Source organism: Dicentrarchus labrax, unplaced genomic scaffold (assembly GCF_905237075.1).
Source record: "Dicentrarchus labrax unplaced genomic scaffold, dlabrax2021, whole genome shotgun sequence".
Classification (NCBI taxonomy): domain Eukaryota; kingdom Metazoa; phylum Chordata; class Actinopteri; family Moronidae; genus Dicentrarchus; species Dicentrarchus labrax.
This window is the reverse complement of record NW_026136704.1, coordinates 3,745,199-3,767,914: the sequence shown is the minus strand read 5'-3', so window position 1 is coordinate 3,767,914 and position 22,716 is coordinate 3,745,199. Positions and strand designations below refer to the sequence as shown.

The 22,716-nt window shown below is 42.9% G+C and overlaps 3 protein-coding genes across 6 annotated transcripts in view; 1 reads left to right on the top strand and 2 right to left on the bottom strand.

Annotated features, from left to right (window-relative positions):
• akap1b (A kinase (PRKA) anchor protein 1b) overlaps window positions 1-2,052 on the bottom strand; it is a 25,839-nt gene extending 23,787 nt beyond the window's left edge. Inside the window, exon 1 of the mRNA XM_051397928.1 lies at window positions 1,906-2,052. The gene's annotated coding sequence lies outside the window, so the exon portion shown is untranslated. The remainder of the gene's footprint in view (window positions 1-1,905) is intronic.
• Window positions 631-22,716, top strand: LOC127362379 (putative nuclease HARBI1). Of its 4 annotated transcripts, XM_051398049.1 has the most exons (4): window positions 631-826; window positions 16,293-16,662; window positions 16,731-16,803; window positions 21,765-22,716. In XM_051398049.1, exon 4 carries the CDS (start codon window positions 21,988-21,990, stop codon window positions 22,609-22,611), a length of 624 nt encoding a protein of 207 aa, XP_051254009.1. In that variant the 5' UTR covers window positions 631-826; window positions 16,293-16,662; window positions 16,731-16,803; window positions 21,765-21,987; the 3' UTR covers window positions 22,612-22,716. The 4 variants fall into 4 exon arrangements, with proteins under 4 accessions (XP_051254009.1, XP_051254008.1, XP_051254011.1 ...); XM_051398048.1 differs by having other exon boundaries at window positions 16,293-17,430; XM_051398051.1 differs by lacking the exons at window positions 16,293-16,662; window positions 16,731-16,803 and having other exon boundaries at window positions 631-816.
• LOC127362364 (trace amine-associated receptor 13c-like) lies at window positions 18,624-20,356 on the bottom strand. The gene has a single exon (XM_051398022.1). The coding sequence runs from the start codon at window positions 20,329-20,331 to the stop codon at window positions 19,309-19,311; it is 1,023 nt and encodes a 340-aa protein (XP_051253982.1). The 5' UTR covers window positions 20,332-20,356; the 3' UTR covers window positions 18,624-19,308.

The window sequence follows — 22,716 nt, the reverse complement described above, 5'->3', positions numbered from 1 at the left end:
CGGGCTAATCCTTCAATTAAGCTAACACATAAGTCAAACAGAAACCTTATTACTGCCGTTTACAAACCCAGGACACGATGAGAGGTTGCACCTTGACTCGCCGGGTTGCCTAATAAGCGGGTCATAGTGCCAACTTTCAGCAACGACTGAGCTAATGTCACCACATCAGCTAGCAACGTGCTAATACTGTCACCTACAATGTGACTGTGCGTGGCTCACACTGTATAATCCCACTGGTGCTCAGTGCCAGCTACGTACGACCAGTCAGTCCTTCACAACACAGACAATTACTGACACAACGTGAAACTTTACTTGAACTTCTGGTCGTTTAATGTTTCCTTGCAGTCAGAAGGGAAAGCTAGCGTTACGTTATGCGTATCGAAAAAAACTCAAAACGTTTTCCTCCTGAAAGTCTTTGCATGCATCAATACACCGACACTAGCTAACACAGTAACGTTACAATACAGAACTAGTGGGTGGTAGGTTCAATTAGCTAGCAAGCAATGAGAACAAATCACTGTTACAGAAACTGAAACTTAGTCAACATGGGCCTCATGTGAATGCCGAATTTATCGGAACACACTAAACACCCTCAGCATAACATAACTTCAGTAACGTAACGTACTAAAATGCACAACGTCTTGGCGTAACACCTTTGAATGAAATCCGGAACCAGGTGGTTGTGACCGAACGTCTCACTACTGAAAGATTCACAGCTTTTTCCTCCTAAAAGTATTTGCATGCCTCAATACAGCAACACTAGCTAACAGGACAACCCATCTTTGGAATAAAGACACAACCAACGTTAGTTGGGCGGTGAGTTAAGGTAACGTTAGCTAGCAAGCAATGATAACTTAAATTACCGTTATAGAAACTGAAACTTGGTTCATGTGTATCGCTAGGTGCTTCATTTGAATGCCGAATTTATCCAAACACTCTGAACATCCTCAGAAGAACTCATGTTCAGTACTAAAATGCACAATGTCTTGCCAGTACGATGGTTAGTGTTAACTACAACAAATATACAGGCAGTTTGGCGTAACATTGCCTCCGAGGTGGTTGTGACCTAATGTTACACGACTGGGAATAAAGCACTGCTGGTAAGGAGGCCGCAGTGCAGGATACAAAGTATGAAGTTAGCAGACTAGCCGGCACATTGTTTATAATGCTAAACGTCAATGGATATAAGCACCAACTGAAGTGACACAAGAATCGCCATTCCCTCCACTGCATTATTTTTGGCCCATTGAACATGACCGTGGGTTGGTTACATCATTAAAGCCTCGTGTTTAAGGCCACTTCAGAGTTGAATTCTGATCGCGTTAGGCCACGACATAAAGGCAAGACATCACACAGCTTTGAACGCGACCGAATGCACCAGCGTGGGCTCGTGCCGGACTGACGCAGGGTTAAAGGACGTTTTAAGCCAAAGAGTGACATGGGCCTCAGACCTTCACGTTAGCTTGCTAGCCGGCCTGGCGAAAATAATAGCCAACTGCACACTTACTGCTGACAACCTACAAACATTTGTTACTATTCGAGACACATGAGCCTGCTGTTAATAAGTGCACAGAGACCGCAGGGGAGAAGGAATTAGGATAATCTAAGTTACACAACGAGGAAAGAGGCTAGCTGGAGTGCGCTCACTGTTAAGTTAGAGAAAGATGAGTAGGCTAGTTGTTCAATGACATGGGATTACTGCACTCAGACGGTGACACAGTAATCTGTAGATAGACTGCAGACACGCGTGGAAAGGCCCATGAATGGTTTTTTTTTATATACATTGTGCGTGTTGCACTCGTTTGCGTTGATTTGAACTAAGTCACGCTGTGTGGACATGATGTCTATCGGCTGGCATGGTGTTTCCAACCTCAGTACGCTAAATGCAGTTTTCTGTTTACTTACAGTATTTTAGGGTCCTCGGTGCCGCCACGATGAAAGCAGTACTATTAATGTGAGTTTTTCAAACGTGTCCCTGTGGAAAGTCAGTCTCTCCTCCCCACGTGTTGACCGACTAGCACCAGTCTAAAAAAACATAGACTAAACAGCTGGTCAAATCTCGCGATGCTCAGGACGGTGGAGCCGCCTGTAGTCTCGCGTCAGCTGAGAATGCAGTAAAGGCACATACATGCAGCCCTTCACGAATAAACTGAGGGAATTAGAGGTGCAGGAAGTCACATTAAAAGGATTACTGAGAGAGCACAGGCGACGAACTGTTGGCATTCTTAAAGGATACATGGGTTTCTATTGGATGTGATGATGAACAGGAATAGGTTCTAGGGTGCCTGATATGTATAGGGATTTTAAAGTAGGACTAGAGCAGTGGTTCCCAACCTTTTAACCTTAAGGAACACATTTTCTATCATTGAGTTACTTAAACTGACTACGTGACAAATATTATGAATATTTAATTAATATATTCAGAACTGAACAATAAACCTGAACAGTGAATACAACAACTACAGGAAGTCATTTGGATACATTTTTAACACATTCTTTTCTGTGAACTTTGATCAGAGATGAGTTTTCCTCATTTTAGCAACTTTTTCTTTATAGAATTCTCTGTGTATATCATGTATTTTTATTTTTTAACAATCAAACATACTTAACTGGCTTCTTTTTTGGCCAATTCAGTGTTTTCTTCTCCCTGATGCTTGGCTATTGTTCTATTAACTGTTTGTTACAACTATTGTTGTTTGAACTTTTCCAATGCAGGACAGGGCTGTTTATCATTTTATTTTTATTTTTAAACTAAAACTTTAAAAATAAATTAATTTAGTTTTCTTCACAGAAATGAACAACATGCTGAGTTATAGGCTGTATATAATGTGTATATTTTTTAGGTTTTCTTACAGCCCTTAAAATTAAAAAAGGCCTTGCAAAACCCATTAAGCTTTGGCAACCTATAGTTGGGGTTCCGGACTCCAGATTGGGAACCACTGGACAGTTGTAAAGCATGGAGGATATGTGTGTTCGTTAAGCAGAAGGTGGCAGTAATGCAGCAATAACCTGAATACCAACCACTGTAAAACAAGAAGAAGAACTAGGTTGCGCAATACCTATCATGTATAGGTTGGGGCGGCTGTGGCTCAGAGGCAGAGCGGGTCGTCCCCTAATCAGAAGGTTGGTGGTTTGATCCCCGGTTCTTCCTGTCATGTGTCAAAGTATCCTTGAGTGAGTTACTGCTCATGGCTTTGCCGTGAATGTGTGTGAAAGGGTGAATGTGGCACATGGTCGGGAGACTAGAAAGGCACTATACAAGTACAGGTCCATTTACCATTTACCTAATAATCGTTCCCACATGGGCAATTGACACAGAATCTGTGGACAATCTCATATAGGGCCCATTTTTCAGCCAATCTAATACCCACATCGGCCCAAATGTTGGCTGGGTAAAGGCTGCAGAAGCAACACAAGGATAAACATGCACAGAGGCCAGTGGTGGAAAGAGTACTGAAAGTCTGTAATTAAGTTGAAGTACTGTAACAGTACTGAAATATGACTCAACAATAGCTAAAACTATAGGTGTTAAGAAAATACTCTAGTAAATGTACAAAGTATTCTTCTCAATTCTTCTTCAGGGTGGCAGTATCTCAGTCTATAGGGGCTAGGCTTGGAAACCGGAGGGTCACTGGTTCTATTCCAGCATATCAAGTTTGCCTCCTGCTAGTATTGTCATCTCATAGGTAGGCCAATTCAACATTCAAGTGCGACCAGAAAGCACAATATTCAGAAAATATTTCTGTTACTAACATACTTAACAAAAGAAAATGCACAGCAGTTAACAAGTGAAGTCCTGAAACCTACTCTCTTCTTGTGAACTGTTTGCACACATTTGCAGGCACCATTGACCTTTGTCATTTTTTTTTAAATAGAGGTGTATTTCTACTTCAATTGTATATTAAGGGATTCTTTAAATTGATATGAAACAACTGGAAAAAGAAAAACAATAATCTTGCATGTCCGATTATATTTTTGACATTGTGTTGCGGGCTGGAGGGAAGGGCACAGAGGACAGGAAATGGCACCAGGGCCAGCAGTTTGAGATCCTTGATTTAGTGACATCTAATGGTGTAGTTGCAGATTGCAAATCCCTCACTTAACCCTGTTCCTCCAAGCACAATGTAGAAACTATGGTAGCAAAACGGCCCTATTTAGAGCCAGGGTTTGTTTTGTCCCATTAAAAAAGTGTTTTAAAGGTCAAGTGTGTAACATTTAGGAGGATCTATTGGAATCATTGTTTTTGTTTTGAATGAGCCGTATTTATCTACAGACACCACAGGCTACCTTACATTGAGTGCACCATGTTGAAACGCCATGTTTCTAAGGTACTGTAGAGGGTACAAACCAAACACTGGATCTAGATAGGGTTGTTTGCATTTTCTGTGCTTCAGTCCTTCAAGCTTAAAAAGGGAGGGTGAAGTGAGAGAGTACCACTAGATGCCACACAATTATACACACTGGTCCTTTAATTACAGTAACATAGTTGAAATTCATGACTTCCACCTGTAACAGAAACACACACACACAGAAATGTGCATCTTCTAAGATCACTGTATTAAATTCCTCCATCATTATCTCTTTTGCACCAAATCAGAACCCTGAGAAAGAGACAATTTTAACTTGTTGAGGTTACTTGTCGATATACACCGATCAGACGTAATATTTTGACCTCTGACAGGTGAAGTGAATAACACAGGTTATCTGGTTATCATGGCTCCTTTCAGTGTGTGGGATATATTAGGCAGCAAGTTAACTTTTTGTCCTCAAAGTTGATGTGTTAGAAGCAGGAAAAATGGGCAGCTTGAGGATTTGTAATGACTTTGACAAGGGCCACATTGTGATGGCTAGACGACTGGGTCAGATCATCTCCAAAACTGTAGCTCTTGTGGGGTGTTCCTGGTCTGCAGAGGTCAGTACCTATCAAAAGTGCTCCAAGGAAGGAAAATCGGTGAACCGGAGACAGGGTCATGGATGGCCAAGGCTCACAGATGCATGTGGGGAGTGAAGGCTGGCCCGTGTGATCTGATCAAACAGACGAGATACTGTAGCTCAAACTGCTGAAAGAGTTAATGCTGGTTCTGATAGAAAGGTGTCAGAACACACAGTGCATCACAATTCGTTGGTATGGGACTGAATAACATTATGACCTGGGGTGCCCAGGTGCTCAGAATGCTGATCGGTGTATACTTGTAATAATAAGTTGTTAATATTTTAATGTAGCGTAAGGCTGCCACCACACTTTGGTCCGGTCTGGTCTGGTGTCCAAGGCGAGAGAATATTCACCACACTGACAGATATATATGTGGTTCAAAAAATGCCTTTATTGAAGGTACAAATTCATATATCAGTATCAAAGTGCATGGACCACTTTAAACTGTCGGCAGGTCAGAACCATTTCTACCAATAGGGGGAGGCAGAGGGCTACCTTAGCCACCAATGTTGCCTGACAGGGTATAAAATTATGCAGTGTATTTTAATAAATCATATATAGACTGAGACAAAAACTCTTAACAAGACAACATATAAACAGGAAAGTGCATTTGCACAACATTTTTTAGGCTTGGGAACATTTCCTTGTGGTCCTTCCACCACTGCAGGGGATCTGATTCACTGATTCACACAGACATAGGGTGACAGGGTGTCCCACTTTGTGTGGGACTGCACAGCATTTTTCTCCATTGTTCCACATATTCAGACAATGTACCACAATTTAACTGACACATACAGGCGCTCCGAAATGCAATACTGGGGATGGGTTATGCACCTGTTAATAAAGCACACATGTAATTTACTTAACGCTATGAAACACCAACCACTTTATTATTCACCTGGTTATAGTGCCGCCACGTGACACCACAAAGCCCTGAATAAATGCTGCCAGGCGCTAAATAAACAGCATCAGGCATTGAAATCACACATGGTCTTGATGCCATTTTTTAAAATCAATTTCGACCTCAACCCTATTCCAGCGTGTCCTCTGCTTTAAGTTTCTCAGAGTCCCCATCAACTACAGCCCTCTGGGAGGCACTACCTGAGCCTCAGAAACCAGGCTCAGAAACAACTTCTTCCCCCAAGCTGTTACCCATATGAACCTGGCCAGCTGGTGAACTCTACTAAAACTCTCTAGCACTAAATACTTCCATTTGCACTGATCTTCTGCTCTCATTTGCACTACCACCATTTCTTAATTAAATGCCTTTTGCACAGCTTCAATACAGCGTTCCTCTTGCACTACTTACATGTTTTCACTGCAATGTGCACAGCTCTATTACATAACTCAGACAAACACTACCTCATTTATCAACTTATACATATGTGATTTCTGTGTAATTGATCCCATGTTTTGTACATCTCCTATGGCCACCACCCATTTCTTTTCTTCTACTACTTGGTGAATGCACAGCCCCCCAAAACAGTGTCTTATCTAAAATGTAACTGTAATAATGTATCAATGTTCACTGTATTTACACTTTGTTGTCCAAAGATTTTATTATGAATTTATTGTAGGCTAGTTAAAGGGTGGAGTACTTTTTTTTATTCGATCTTTGAACACATCTATTAACTATTATTAATCTGTTACTTAAGAAATTAACCTACATGAAATATACAGTGGGTACGGAAAGTATTCAGACCCCTTTAAATTTTTCACTCTGTTTCATTGCAGCCATTTGCTAAAATCAAAAAAGTTCATTTTATTTCTCATTAATGTACAGTCAGCACCCCATCTTGACAGAAAAAAAACAGAAATGTAGAATTTTTTCAAATTTCAAAACTGAAATATCACATGGTCATAAGTATTCAGACCCTTTGCTCAGTATTGAGTAGAAGCACCCTTTTGAGCTACTACAGCCATGAGTCTTCTTGGGAATGATGCAACAAGTTTTTCACACCTGGATTTGGGGATCCTCTGCCATTCTTCCTTGCAGATCCTCTCCAGTTCTGTCAGGTTGGATGGTGAACGTTGGTGGACAGCCATTTTCAGATCTCTCCAGAGATGCTCAATTGGGTTTAGGTCAGGGCTCTGGCTGGGCCAGTCAAGAATGGTCACAGAGTTGTTCTGAAGCCACTCCTTTGTTATTTTAGCTGTGTGCTTAGGGTTATTGTCTTGTTGGAAGGTGAACCTTCGGCCCAGTCTGAGGTCCTGAGCACTCTGGAAGAGGTTTTCTTCCAGGATATCTCTGTACTTGGCCACATTCATCTTTCCTTCAATTGCAACCAGTCGTCCTGTCCCTGCAGCTGAAAAACATCCCCATAGCCTGATGCTGCCACCACCATGTTTCACTGTTGGGATTGTATTGGGCAGGTGATGAGCAGTGCCAGGTTTTCTCCACACATACCGCTTAGAATTAACGCCAAAAAGTTTAATCTTGGTCTCATCAGACCAGAGAATCTTATTTCTCATAGTCTGGGAGTCCTTCATGTGTTTTTTGGCAAACTCTATGCAGGCTTTCATATGTCTTGCACTGAGGAGAGGCTTCCGTCGGGCCACTCTGCCATAAAGCCCCGACTGGTGCAGGGCTGCAGTGATAGTTGACTTTGTGGAACTTTCTCCGATCTCCCTACTGCATCTCTGGAGCTCAGCCACAGTGATCTTTGGGTTCTTCTTTACCTCTCTCACCAAGGCTCTTCTCCCACGATTGCTCAGTTTGGCTGGACGGCCAGGTCTAGGAAGAGTTCTGGTCGTCTCAAACTTCTTCCATTTAAGGATTATGGAGGCCACTGTGCTCTTAGGAACCTTGAGTGCTGCAGAAATTCTTTTGTAACCATGGCCAGATCTGTGCCTTGCCACAATTCTGTCTCTGAGCTTCTTGGGCAGTTCCTTCGACCTCATGATTCTCATTTGCTCTGACATGCACTGTGAGCTGTAAGGTCTTATATAGACAGGTGTGTGCCTTTCCTAAACAAGTCCAATCAGTTTAATTAAACACAGCTAGACTCCAATGAAGGAGCAGAACCATCTCAAGGAGGATCAGAAGAAATGGACAGCATGTGAGTTAAATATGAGTGTCACAGCAAAGGGTCTGAATACTTATGACCATGTGATATTTCAGTTTTTCTTTTTTAATAAATTTGCAAAAATTTCTACATTTCTGTATTTTTCTGTCAAGATGGGATGCTGAGTGTACATTAATGAGAAATAAAATTAACTTTTTTGATTTTAGCAAATGGCTGCAATGAAACAAAGAGTGAAAAATTTAAAGGGGTCTGAATACTTTCCGTACCCACTGTATCCCCATAAACTTAAGTAGCAATGACTTCATGAGCTTCTTCTATAATAAAATTATTACTATTAGAGAGAAAATTAATCACCAACTGCCATCAACAGTTATCAGTGGCTCTCCAAGTTCAGGGACTTCTGCCAATGTAAACTTAGATATATATTAAGACTATTTTTCTGCTATCAATCTTCATCAGTTAACTTCAATCATTTCTTCATCGAAGCCATCAACCTGTCTATTAGACCCGATCCCAACTAGGCTGCTTAAAGAAGTTGTTCCCTTAATTGGCACTTCTTTACTGGATATGATTAATCTTTCTTTATTATCAGGATATGTACCACAGTCCTTTAAAGTAGCTGTAATTAAACCCCTTCTTAAAAAGCCCACTCTTGACCCAGGGGTTTTAGCCAACTATAGACCGATTTCTAACCTCCCCTTCCTCTCTAAGATTCTGGAGAAAGTAGTCGCCAAAGAGTTGTGTGACTTTCTACATAACAATAGTTTATTTGAGGATTTTCAATCAGGATTTAGAGTTTATCACAGCACAGAGACAGCTCTGGTTAAAGTTAATAATGACCTTCTGATTGCTTCTGACAATGGACTTGTGCTGCATTTGACACCATTGACCATAATATTCTTTTACAGAGACTTGAGCATCAAATTAGCATTAAAGGAACCGCACTAAGCTGGTTTAAGTCATATTTATCAGATCGCTCGCAGTTTGTACATTTTAACGATGAATCTTCAATAAATACTACAGTTAGTCATGGTGTTCCACAAGGTTCTGTACTTGGACCAATACTATTTACTTTATGCTCCCTTTAGGCAACATTATTAGGAATCACTCCATTAACTTTCACTGTTATGCAGATGATACGCAGTTATATCTATCAATCAAGCCCGATGAAATTAATCAATTATCTAAATTACAAACATGTCTTAAGGACATAAAATCCTGGATGACCTGCAATTTTCTGATGTTAAACTCAGAAAAAAAACGAAATTCTTGTTCTTGGCCCCAAAAACCTTAGAGACTCACTGTCTAAAGATATAGTTACTCTAGATGGCATTAACTTGGCCTCTAGCACCACTGTCAGGAATCTTGGAGTTATCTTTAAACAGGATTTGTCATTTAACTCCCACATAAAGCAGACCTCTAGGACTGCCTTCTTTCATTTACGTAATATTAGAAGAATTAGACACATACTATCACAGACAGCTGCAGAAAAACTAATCCATGCATCTTTATTATCAGGTTGCCCCAATAAGTCCATTAAAACGCTCCAATTAATTCAGAATGCTGCAGCACGAGTACTGACAGGAACTAGAAAAAGAGATCACATCTCTCCTGTACTAGCTTCTCTGCATTGGCTCCCTGTAAAATGTAGAATAGAATTTAAAATCCTCCTCCTCACCTACAAAGCTCTTCATGGTCAGGCCCTTCATATCTTAAAGAGCTCATAGTACCCTATTACCCCACTAGAACACTACGTTCTCTGAATGCTGGGCTACTTGTGGTTCCTATAGTCTCTAAAATTAGAACAGGAGCCAGAGCCTTCAGTTACCAAGCTCCTCTCCTGTGGAACCAGCTTCCAGTTGTGGTTCGGGAGGCAGACACCCTCACCACATTTAAGAGTAGGCTTAAGACATTCCTCTTTGATAAAGCTTATAGTTAGGGCTGGATCAGGTGAGTCCTGAACCATCCCTTAGTTATGCTGCTATAGGCCTAGACTATCGGGGGATTTCCCATGGTGCACTGAGCTCCTCCCTTCCTCTCTCTTTCTGCACTCATTCATGTTCCATTAATGCATGTTACTAACTTCACTTCTTCCCCGGAGTTCTTGTGCTTTCTCGTCTCGCAGGTTCTTGTCGATCCTGGTGGAGCCTCCTGCCATGGTCCTGCTAGATTGCCATTGCCAATACTGTTGTTGCTGTGCACCTGTCTGTCTGTCTGTCTCTCGATCGCTCTCTCTCTCTCTCTGTCTCTCTCTCTCTCTCTCTCTCTCTCTCTCTCTCACCCCAACTGGTAGAGACCGACGACCACCCACCTAGAGCCGGAGGATCTGTCCTAGGTTTCTGCCTTTTAACAGGCAGTTTTTCCTTGCCCTTGTCGCCAAGTGCTTGCTCATGGTGGTACTGTTGGGTCTCTGTAATTAATGTTTTAAAGAGTTCGGTCTAGACCTGCTCTATTTGAAAAGTGTCCTGAGATAACTTCTGTTATGAATTGGCGCTATACAAATAAAATTGAATTGAATTGAACACGGCTAAGCTTGTTATAAAATGGGCAGGTGATGCGACTACGACTGCTTCGGTTATTGGACTTATTCGTTTCTTTAAATTTAGCTTTAAGGCTCTTCACCTTCCTTTGGCACTGCAGCCACGTTCTCCTGTGTCCCCGTTCTCTATTTTTTCAAAAACGGAGCGGTTACGGTATGATCCTTCTAGTTTTGCTAGTATCTCCCCATATACTAATTAGGTCTAACACCTCACTCTCCCTCCATTGACTTGCTCCATCACTGTTCCCCATTTTGTAGGCCTAGTCAAGTTTTTAATTTTACTGTCTGTGTCTAGGGCTAACTTGCCTGTGCATAATTGTGACAAATGTCGATGCAGATTGACGTAAATGTCGCATCAAATCCACCTTGGTTGTTCACACTGCGGCCGCATTGAAAAAAATCAGGGTCTGATTCAAGACCACATATAGAAGTGGTCTAAATCTGATTTGAAAAAATCTGATCTGGGCAAGATTTGAGTGTTCACACTACTTCTGAAGAAGTCCGATTTGGGCCACTTTCGCCTGCAGTCTGAACGTGGTCTAAGTTCACCTTTTTCAGCTTTCACAAAAAGTTTATTTTTCTGACGTGCTGGACAAATTCTTTTTCAATATTCAGGGAGAAGTTGAGTATGTCAAGATGAAGCAGTTCACCATGATGCAGAGGATGTCATTCACCAGGCATAGTAAGATACTCGAAATGGCCTTGTGGTCTGTTGAAGGCAGATTTTCATTTATTCTTTTCATTAATCACGGATGCGGGTCAAATGATAGGCATTACAAGGTACACCTGGGAAAAAACAGTTGCTTGATGCAAGGACTCAAAAGCAGGGCCAATTAGGGAAGAGGATACTTGTTTTTTGTGGTGATATTAAATCTATCTAAGAGTATGATCTTTGTGACAAGTTCAATTCAATTCAATTTCATTTGTATAGCACTAATTCATAACAGAAGTTATCTCAGGACACTTTTCAAATAGAGCAGGTCTAGACCGAACTCTTTATAACATTATTTACAGAGACCCAACAGTACCACCATGAGCAAGCACTTGGCGACAAGGGCAAGGAAAAACTGCCTGTTAAAAGGCAGAAACCTAGGACAGATCCTCCGGCTCTAGGTGGGTGGTCGCCTGTCTCGACCAGTTGGGGTGAGAGAGAGAGAGAGAGAGAGAGAGAGAGAGAGAGAGGTGTACAGTAACAACAGTATTGGCAATGGCAATCTAGCAGGACCATGGCAGGAGGCTCCACCAGGATTGATAAGAACCTGCGAGACGAGAAAGCACAAGAACTCCGGGGAAGAAGTGAAGTTAGTAACATGCATGATTAATGGAACATGAATGTGTGCAGAAAGAGAGAAAGAGAGAAAGAGAGGAGCTCAGTGTATCATGGGAAATCCCCCGATAGTCTAGGCCTATAGCAGCATAATTAAGGGATGGTTCAGGACTTACCTGATCCAGCCCTAACTATAAGCTTTATCAAAGAGGAATGTCTTAAGCCTACTCTTGAATGTGGTGAGGGTGTCTGCCTCCTGAACCACAACTGGAAGCTGGTTCCACAGGAGAGGAGCTTGGTAACTGAAGGCTCTGGCTCCTGTTCTACTTTTAGAGACTATAGGAACCACAAGTAGCCCAGCATTCAGAGAACGTAGTGTTCTAGGGGGGTAATAGGGTACTATGAGCTCTTTAAGATATGAAGGGGCCTGACCATGAAGAGCTTTGTAGGTGAGGAGGAGGATTTTAAATACTATTCTACATTTTACAGGGAGCCAGTGCAGAGAAGCTAGTACAGGAGAGATGTGATCTCTTTTTCTAGTTCCTGTCAGTACTCGTGCAGCATGAATGTATTTCCCTCTCTTTCAGGACAAGACAGGTTATATAGCAGAACAGATGTTAAATAAAGCAAGTCAATAGCACAGTCATATAGTCTGTGTAGTGGCAAAGTTTGGGCCTGGTGTTTAATAAACATCACCGAAGTCATGGTAGACTGAAGACTAATGAGAGATCAGGTGGCTCAGAAACAGGTGCTCCAGCTGACAGAGTTAGAGGTAGGGCAGATTAGAAACAGGGGGAATGACAAAAAGTGCTCCAACTCACTACTGAACCAGTGTACCATTCAATGCTGGGGTTTTGGTGTTTAAGCCATGGCTGTTCCAACACTACAGGTGCATGAGGGGAGGCAATGACAAAACACTTAACAGACCCACAGTGGTTACCTGAGAAGACGAGGTTCAAAGGCACAGTGAGGTAGGTCAAGAGTTTTCCATCCAGTGCATTAACATCCTTGAGAGCAAGCAAAGTTTCCACTGGAATTCCAGCTTGAGTAAGAGGGTATGTTGAAAATAAAAATGTAATCTCTGCCAGAATCCACTGTAGTCAACAGAATTATTGTGGCACACGAGGGAGCTTTAAATTGCACGTGGCTGTAAAGGGCTGGTGGAGTGGTGGAGGTATGGCTCATTAACCTCCAGTTAACGATGAGCACAATTTGGCAGATGGAGACAGGAGCTTAGGGAATGACCAACTTTGCCACAATAAATGCATAACCCGGCTTGAAGTAAACGAGCCAGCCCAAATTTCATGGGCTCCTCAGTGATGGATTGAGAAGAAGGACTGAGGGGCAGGCATGTGGCAGTTGGGCTGTCGGAACTACTACAGAGAGTTACTTTTGGCTGGAAGTGGGAATGCACAGACAGGCAAGCTTTTCCCTGCTGCATTCACAAAGGCTGCACCCCACCCACTGCCATAGCTCAACAGCATACTCAGAGACTGAACTGGAACTCTGACAGGGAGAGAGAGAAGTCTAGTCAAGTGATGCTGGTGGTTAGGTTTCACAGGTGGCTGTGGCTCAGAGGCAGAGCGGGTCATCCCCTAATCGGAATGTTGGTGGTTTGATCCCCGGCTCCTCCAGTCACATGTCGAAGTATCCTTGAGCAAGATACTGAACCCCAAATTGCTCCTGATGCTGTGCATCGGTGTGTGTATAAAATAACATATGATATTCCTTTATTTATTCCCCCTTAGGAGAAATTCAGGTTGACACAGCAGCAATAGGGCAAAGTAGTGCAAAACAGAGAATATCACAAATAAAAATATTACAAAATATAATAGAAGATATAAAAACTATAAATGAAAGTATACACTATGCATTGTTCAAGTAGGACATGGAGTGCAAAATATGAGTAGGAAATTAAATTTAACTTGACTAAAACTAAAAAACTAAAACTAAACTGTACAAGTTCTCCTGGCAGCTGACTCTGGTTTACTCACTATTCTCATCCTCCTCGATCTGAGTGCGGCCTTTGACACCATCTCTCACACTATCCTCCTCAACAGATTAATTTCCATTGGTATTTGACACACACCCCTTGACTGGTTTAAATCCTACCTCTCAGGCCGCACTCAGTTCATCCAACTCCAATACCCGTCCCCCGTCACCACCGGTATGCCCCAGGGCTCTGTCCTGGGGCCCCTTCTCTTCATCATCTACCTCCTTCCCCATGGCATTATCTTCTGCAAATACAACATCCACTTTCATTGCTACGTGGATGACACCCAGCTCTACCTCTCCAGCAAACCCAATTCCACTCTCCCACCTTCCTCCCTCACTGACTGCTTCACAGAGCTCAAATCCTGGTTCTCCTCCAACTTCCTCAAACTTAACAGTGATAACAGAATTTCTTCTTATTGGTACTAAATCAACCCTCTCAAAAGCTGACAGTTTTTCCCTCACCATCGACCACTCCTCTGTCTCCCCCTCTCCCCAGGTTAAGAGTCTGGGTGTCATCCTTGACAGCACACAATCTTTCCAAATGTCAGTAACATCACCCGGTCTGCATATTTCCATCTACGTAATATTAATCGCCTCCGCCCCTCCCTTTCTCCCCACTCCACTGCCATTCTTGTACACAGCCTTGTCACCTCCTGCATCGACTACTGCAACTCCCTTCTCTTCGGTCTACCTCACAAATACCTCCATAAACTTCAACTGGTTCAGAACTCTGCAGCACGGTTCATCACCAGAACCCCCTCCATCCACCACATCACCCCTGTTCTACAGCAACTCCACTGGCTCCCGGTCAAACTCCGCATAAACTTCAAAATCCGCCTGTTTACGTTCAAGGCCATCCACAACCTTTCCCCTCCTTATCTGTCTAAACTCCTCCACATCACCATCCCTTCACGTTCCCTCAGATCCACCTCTCTGTCCCTCCCGCCTGCTTCATCACCATGGGAAGCAGGGCTTTCCTGGCTCCTCCTGCCACATGTCGAAGTATCCTTGAGCAAGATACTGAACCCCAAATTGCTCCCGATGCACAGCATCGTGAATGTGAATGTGTATGAATGAGTTAGTTTCTGTTTGATGGACTTTGCCATCGCTGTGTGAATGTGTGTGAAAGGGTGAATGTGGCACGTAGTGTAAAAGCGCCTTGAGTGGTTGGAAGACTAGAAAGGCGCTATACAAGTACAGGTCCATTTACCATTTATCCCCAGGAGCCGATGCCTCCACCCCAACAGACCACCACAAAGAAGAGGACACTGGCCACTACAGACTGGTAGAACATCCGTATTAGCCGAGTGCACACGTTGAAGGACCTGAGCCTCCTCAGAAAAAACAGCCTGCTCTGTCCTTTGGGAGAGTGGGTGTAGTGGAGAGAGGTAGGTGGGGGGAGGAGGTGGAGGTTTGTGGGGTGGAAAAATGGAGAGGATAGGGAAAGGGGAGGGAGTGGAGGGGGCTGAGGGCAGATGAGGGGGGTGGTGTTACTGTCGTCATGGGGGATGCGGACTGTGGAGGAGGAGGGTGGGGTAGCCAAAGTGTGAATGGGCGTACCTGAGGAGGTGGAGGGGGTTTGTGAGTCGAACCTGTTGAAGAACAGGTTTAGCTCATTGGCACGTCCCTTTTCATTTCAGTAATGCTCCTCATCCCCCCCACACCTCTCTTGTGTTGGTCTGTTGCAGCTTCCCTCTATCTTGTTCTTGTAACAGTCTTTGGCCCTCCTCAACTCCCTCCTCAGCTCCCTCTGAATGTCTTTCTTGGCATCTTCATCTCCTGCCATGAAAGCCATCTTCCTTCTGTTCAACAGGGCTTTGATGTCTCTGTTGATCCATGGCTTGTTGTTGGGGAAACAGCGAATCCTCTAGGTGGGGATAAAGCTGTCCTCACAGAACCTGATGTAGTCCGTGACACACGGGGTGAGACCCTCAATGTCGTCTCTGTGGTCATCCTGAAACAGTTCCCAGTCGGTTGTCCATCAAGGCCTCCTCTACCTCCACCGACCACTGCTGCACAGTCCTGGTGGTGATGGACTGTCTCCTCCTAACAGCTAGCCTGTATGTAGGATTGCGATTGTGAGGGCTGGCTTCTAAATTTAAAGCACCGTCCTGTTAGGTCAGAGGAAATAAAATCTCTTCAGGCAAAGACTCAGCTCTTCCATCTCCCCTTTTAAGCCAGAGTAGAGCCTTTCAACTGTTGCATTGCTTTTTAGCAGAGCCCCACATGAACAAGGTAACTGAAACCAGTATGGTAATGTAGGAGGGTCATGCTCTCTGAGGTATGTTGTCAGCTGATGAGACTGACTTTTGTTATGTTTTCCTTTCCCCTTATTGCAGATTTAAGGCCAGACTGCTGCTTTGCCTGAGCCAGTTCGCCTAGGCGCTTTGCGAATGTGTTTACAGACTGTACAACTTAAATAATCTGTAGATGGTTGAATAGTGCCTTTTTATATTGTGTGTAGTGACACTGAATGTCTGGGAATCTGAACCAACTGAATCTCCTTGTATTTTCTGTCTTTGTTTTGATTAGGCAGTGGGACGACCTGCGGGGAGTAGTCGTGGGATATGCAGTGTGGTATGTTTGAAGGGTAGTGGTCACTTCACTGGTTTGTAGGTTTGACCTTCCTTGCAGTGTAAGTTGCCTATTTCTCGCAAATTTTCAATCTCTTATTGTATTTTATGTTATGGTGAAGCCATTTGCTATTTATACACTAGTTGTTTCAACTATTTTAGTATTGTGGAATAAAATAATTTGGACTAGTTTTATGGTTTCTCGTTTCTTTTTTAGGTCTTTTGCCAGTATAAAATCGCTCGGTCCTTTCTGTGTGCTCACGGCATTTGTGTTTGTTTGTAGGGCAGCTGCTCCGTGTGTCCCGTATGTGCGGCATAGTTTGTGCGTGGTAAGTGTCCTCCCTTTCTTGCCATTGTAGCTGATGCTGTCTGAGGGCTAACATTAGTGTGGTCACAGGTAAATGCCAGCAGTGGCCGGTCTTCTCTCTCCCTCCCTCCTCCGGTGCGAATGAGTGAGTGTCCCTAAACAGGTATGTGTGTTAGTATAGTAATCAACCGCAGTATTTACGGTTAAATGTAGTGACGCTAATGGTATGTATTAGGTGTAACGTGCAATCAGCTGATTGGGGTCGCTGCTGCTTTGTCCTATTTCAAATGCTGCTGCTTTGCTTTGCCTAGTCTCGACGCTGCTGGTCTGAGACGGTCTCCACGTCGCTTGGCTGCGGGGCTGCTCTTCGCTCTGTTTGGCTTCATCTGGCGGTCGCCGCGGCCTGGCGTCTGCGGCCAGAGCAGCTCTGTTAGACTCACGCCTGTGTGTTTTAACTGGGCCTGGCCTCCATGTGTGCGTGTGTGAATGAGTGTTGGGTTATTTGAGTAATTTTGTTATTTTGGATTGATTACTTATTTAAATTTGTTTTGCTGTCTTTAGTTTACTTTCCCTTTCTTAAAGTGGGCAGTTATTGATATTGGTTAAGATTATTTTCCCTTTTGTTTCAATTTGTTTATTTCTCTTTTTAGTTGCTGGAGACTGGTGGTGGCGGCGCTGGTGCCCGGGTGGTGGTATCCCCTTCTGTCTGCTGGGTCCGGGGTAGCGGGTTTCACTTCACTGAGTGTGTGTCACGTATGTCGGGTGTTTTTGAGTTGATTTCTTATTTTGGGTGAGTTCCCCCCCTCGCACTAAGCCCCTGTCCATGCACTCGGCTCCAGCCCCCTCCTTTTTGTTTGATTTCCCTGTATAGATTTGCTTTTGTATGAATGAAACTGAAATCTTTTTAACTAACTATTTAACAATAAAATTGTATATTTTTCTATAAATACCTGAACCACGTCTCATGCCTTACTGAGTAAACTTACCTGTGTGCTTTCCAAATTAATTCTCTGGGTGAAATTCCCAGGGTGGCGTTGTCGGTTCATTTACCTAATTTGGTTGTTGGTCAAATTATTAGGTTTATTTTCACTTTATCCTCGCCACAACATTTACATTGGCATACAGCAGATCATAGGTCTTTTTCCCTCTAGTGTTACAGGTGAGGTACTGGGTAAAGTTTGTCTTTGAGATTTTGGCATGGTTAAAATCTCCATTTATTATGATGAATGCGCTGGGATGACGTGTCTGCAGGTCTACTACAGTGGAGTGGATGACGTCACAGGTGTGCGCTGCTACTGCCGATAGAAGAATGTAAACAGACTACAATGGTGGCTGAAAACTCATGGGGCAGATAGTATGGCCTTAACTTGAATGTGTTTGTTTCGTTTCGATGGGCTTTGCCTTTGCTGTGTGAATGTGTGTGAAAGGACGAATGTGGCACGTAGTGTAAAAACGCTTTGTGTGGTCGGAAGACTAGAAAGGCGCTATACAAGTACAGGTCCATTTAACATTTACCATTTACAGGGAGTCCACTACTTCACCTGACTTGCTCCATTTGATTGCAGAGTAGAGTGGCTAGTAGTTAGGGTTTGCAGGGAGTCCACTACTCCAAAAAGGAGCTTTTCATGTTGTGCAACGAGAGCACCTTAAGTGGCTAAAGCTTGACAGAGTGAATCTGTGTCTGCTGGGTCCATAGTGGCCAGATTTTTCTATTCTGTTGTCCTTTAAGTGGATCCAGAAGCAAACCGACAGTTTAGTAAAAGATTGAATGAAATCATCAAGTGTCTTTCAAGGTGCTCTGGACACATCCTCCAATCAATTTTGTTTTTATAAATCACAACTTTTTTGTGGGATATGGTGCATGCATCTTTCAAGCCCCCTTTGGTGTGAAAGCAGAGAGATTCTATGAGATATATTCCTCTGTAGTTATGTTGATGTTGTAGAAATGTATTTGGAATATTTTTCATAAAAATCTTAAACAAGTTCAATGTTAATCACCAAGTTTTTTTAATAGCCCAGCCAATACAAATATTAATGCACTTGAGTGACTATTTTATTGTATCAGTGCTGAATACATCATCATAAATTGGATGACTTCAGTTTTTCATGTGAGGGTGTTGTGACACAAATTGCATCTCTATCTCAGGTTCATTATCAGCATACATTTTCAAAATACTGTCTCTTTGGTGGAAACCTCTGGAGCTGAGACCAAATTTTACACATAGGAAGGCTTATGCATGACACTTAATTGTGAGTCTACACTCTGATTAGTCAGGGCGACAAAACCCTCACATCACAAAACTATATAACGTATATAGGGTTAGTGAGGTTTGGAGCTTTTGAAGATTGACTAATTAGCAATTCTAAATCAATACACAGTTACCTTGGTAAATGGTAAATGTAATTGTATTTATACAGAGCGGAAAAAATTTACATGAAAAATATTGCCACACACAGAGACCAACAAAAATAGGGGTCACAGTAAAATAAAGCATGGTGTTGGACAAAAAGTACAACTACTATTATAATACAAAGATTATTGTCTGATAACAGTTACACAATAGAGATTTTTGAAGGAAAAAAAACATGCTGATACATGATCAAGGCCTGGTTTCAAAAACAACTTATTTGAAAATGTTGTTCAGTACAGTTTCTGGGTGTAGTTGGGTCAATTTACAGATACATTCATGGTTGAAGAATTTGAGCTAAATATTTTCAGAGTGGCGATACAATAAAAACATTTTTTGAAGCAGGGATAAAACAATGCATAAATAATTGGGTTTAAGGTTGAATTTAAGTAACCCAACCAAACAAACGCTTCAAAGATGGCAACAGGTGTGCTGAAGCCAGTAAAGGCGTCAGTTACTGAAGTTATAAAAAAGGGCATCCAACAGAAGATGAATGCACCAAGCACAATACCCAGAGTCTTTGCAGCCTTGTGCTCAGACTGTTTAATCAACCCACCCTTTCCTCTGTCAATGGAAAAATTGCTCATATCTCCAATCTGTCTTACATGCTCTTTAGCCACAATAAATATTTTAGTGTACAGACAAACCATTACAGTGCAGGGAAAGAAAAAGCAGATAACACTGTCCAAGACTCCCCAAAGGGGGTTAAAGAGAAGGAAACAACTGCCAAGGCAGTTTATTGATAGTATATAGTCCTCTAACCCTTCTATGTTAGCCTTGGAGTAAAGTAGTCCATAAGAGTAGACAGCAGCCAGCGTCCAGCTAACACATATCATAAACCAGGCCACTGGCATTGTGATTTTCCTAGAGTAATGCAGAGGATTGCAAATTGCTTGTTGTCTGTCTACGGCAATGCAAATTAGGTGGAAGATAGAAAGAGTGGTGAAAAACACATCAAAACTGGAGTGCAGCAGACAGAAGGCATCACCATAGAACCAGCAGCCATGAATGGTCCGGAAGGCACTGAAGGGCATAACAATAACACCCACTAGTAGGTCAACTAGAGCAAGAGATAAAATAAGCATATTAGTAGGATTATGCAGCTGCTTGAAATGACTTATTGATACAATGACTACAGAGTTCCCCAAAATGGTAACCAGCATGCCCAAAGCAAATAACAAATAAAGGGCAAATTTGGTCCCCATGCGTAACTGGGCCATAACACACGAGGCATTAGAGCCTGGAAAACAGTACTGCTCTTGAGAAAGGCTACCAGTCATCATAAACCCACAGACATGTATGCCAAAACCTCAGAGATACTCTAACAGAACTCAGAGACAGGTCCAAGGGAGAAACATGCTAAAATCTCTTGTCTTGTAATTAAAGACACAGAGGCCACCTACAAATCACCTGATTCACTATGATACCCAATTAAAAGCCTCCTATTAACATATATGTAAAACAGTACGAAAAATGTATATTTGCAATATGCACAATAATGGCCATCATAACAATTCATAGTTTCATCATGATGTTTTGAGTAACGAATAAGTATAGTTTCACTTCATATTAAGGGAATAACCACTGAACCAATTCTTAAGTACGGAAGTGCATTGCATTCACTGGATAAACATTTTTTGACACCTTATCTTGTAATTACGAGATCAGGTCACATTGTGGTGTCAGAAGCGAAAAGATGGCGAAGCCAACATTTATTGCTGGGACAGTACAGCTTACTGTCGGCCGTAACCACGCCAAAAACAACCAAAACATAAAGTTAGGTAACTCTCTAACTGTGTCCTTCGCACTCACCCCAGACTTGCACCCCGTCCCCCTACCTACTCATTCAGTCCCAAACATGTCATTAACTCACAGAACATTTGACATTATAACAGAACATTACTACAGGGTCGCTACAATATATATGTCTATGAGTGAATTAAAAACTTGGTTTATTTAGGACTGTGGCTTTGTTACGTTTTGCCATGTGACGTCGTTACCATGGCAACAGAAAAGCTGACATGGCTGACATGCAATGCGCTTCCGTAACTGAGAGAGGATTTACAGACGTTTCCTTTTTCTTTATCTTATCTCGTAATCACGAGATATGCTGTCAATATTTTTTTTTATCCAGTGAATGCAATGCGCTTCCGTACATATGGTGCTATCCATTTGTCTCATGAACTCGAAGCCCGAGTGAGAATGTGACGTCATTGCCTGGCTTGAACCACTTTTAGCGTTCCAGTTGTCTTTGGGCATTTCGAGTCGGAAAGAACATGGACGCCACCAGTGCAGCAGCTGTCTGGTTATTGCTCGACGTTGAACAAAAGCTCCAGTATGAGGCGATAGAGGAAGAAAATAGAAATAGAAAACTCGAAGGCTCGCAAACTAGCTGCTGGTGTAAAAACAATAGCGATGTTGACTGTTGTCTGTTGTGAGTGTTGCTTTTATAGTCCTCTATGTAACGCATTTCTTCTAACAACTTTAGAAGAAAATACAATTTAGAAGCTTAAGATAACATTTGACGAATGTGACTGTAACCTGTTTAAGGCATCTACATGCTACTGTGAAAAGTACAATGGACACATATCTTGATTTTTTTTGGGATAGATCCGTTGCCTTGTGTAATGCAATAGAAATACAAAACTGAACACGGTTGCTGATATGAGCTATCTATATTAATCACAGTTTTCTCATTTCTCTCTCCCTCAAATAGGGCTGTGGCTGTGGCTGTGGCTGTGCTGCGGTCCAGAAATCAGATCATCCTCAAGTCTGGCACAGAATGGCAGATAATGCTGGACATGGATGACCACACATTTGCCCGGCATTTCAGGATCCCCAGAACACGGTTTGAGGTCCTTCAAAGGTACCTACAGGAGGGTGGCCTGCGAAGTGACCACCATCAAGGGCGACCTCCTATCTGACAAGTTCAACATCTCATGGTCATCAGCACCACCATACTCCAACTGCTGACCATCATGTCCACCCTTGGCCGGGCCTTTGTCTCTTGGCCTATAGGCTGTGAGAAGAGGGTGTCTGCTACCAGTTTCCAACACACATCTGGTCTTGAGGGGGCCATTGGAGCGATTGATGGCTGCCACATCAGGATCCAGAGGCCACCGGTCAGAGGAGGGGACTACATGAACAGGAAGTCCTACTACTCTGTCCTCCTCCAGGGGATTGTCAATGCTGAAGGCCGCTTCATCAACGTCTTCACTGGAATCCCTGGCAGAGTGCATGAAGCCAGGCTGCTGCGGTCCTCCCCATTTTTCCAAGAATGGCAGGAGATGATGGGGGAGTACCGTCTGCTGGGGGATAGTGCTTACATTGGTCAGACTTTCCCCTTCATCATCACCCCCAGACGTGACAGCGGGGCTCTCACAAATGCAGACCTTCTCCGCAACGACGACATCAGCCGAGGTAGAGTCACCGTTGGGCAGGCATTTGGGAGGATGAAGTGCAAGTGGAGGCGCTTGAGAGACTTGCCCAACACATGCATCGTCACTGTGGTGAAGATCATTTTGGCTGCATGTTACCTTCACAACTTGCCCAAGATGCCTTGATAGGATGTGAAGAACACCCATGTGGATGTCCAAGAGAGGAAGATGGCAATGAGTAGGAAGTGTGTAAGAAGTTCCTGTGTTTTGTAATAAAACTGTCAAACCTTA

Coding starts and splice junctions, on each gene's coding strand:
- LOC127362364 (XM_051398022.1), bottom strand. CDS start 20,331: ATGATGACTGGTAGCCTTTCTCAAGAGCAGTACTGTTTTCCAGGCTCT.
- LOC127362379 (XM_051398051.1), top strand. CDS start 21,988: ATGGTCATCAGCACCACCATACTCCAACTGCTGACCATCATGTCCACC.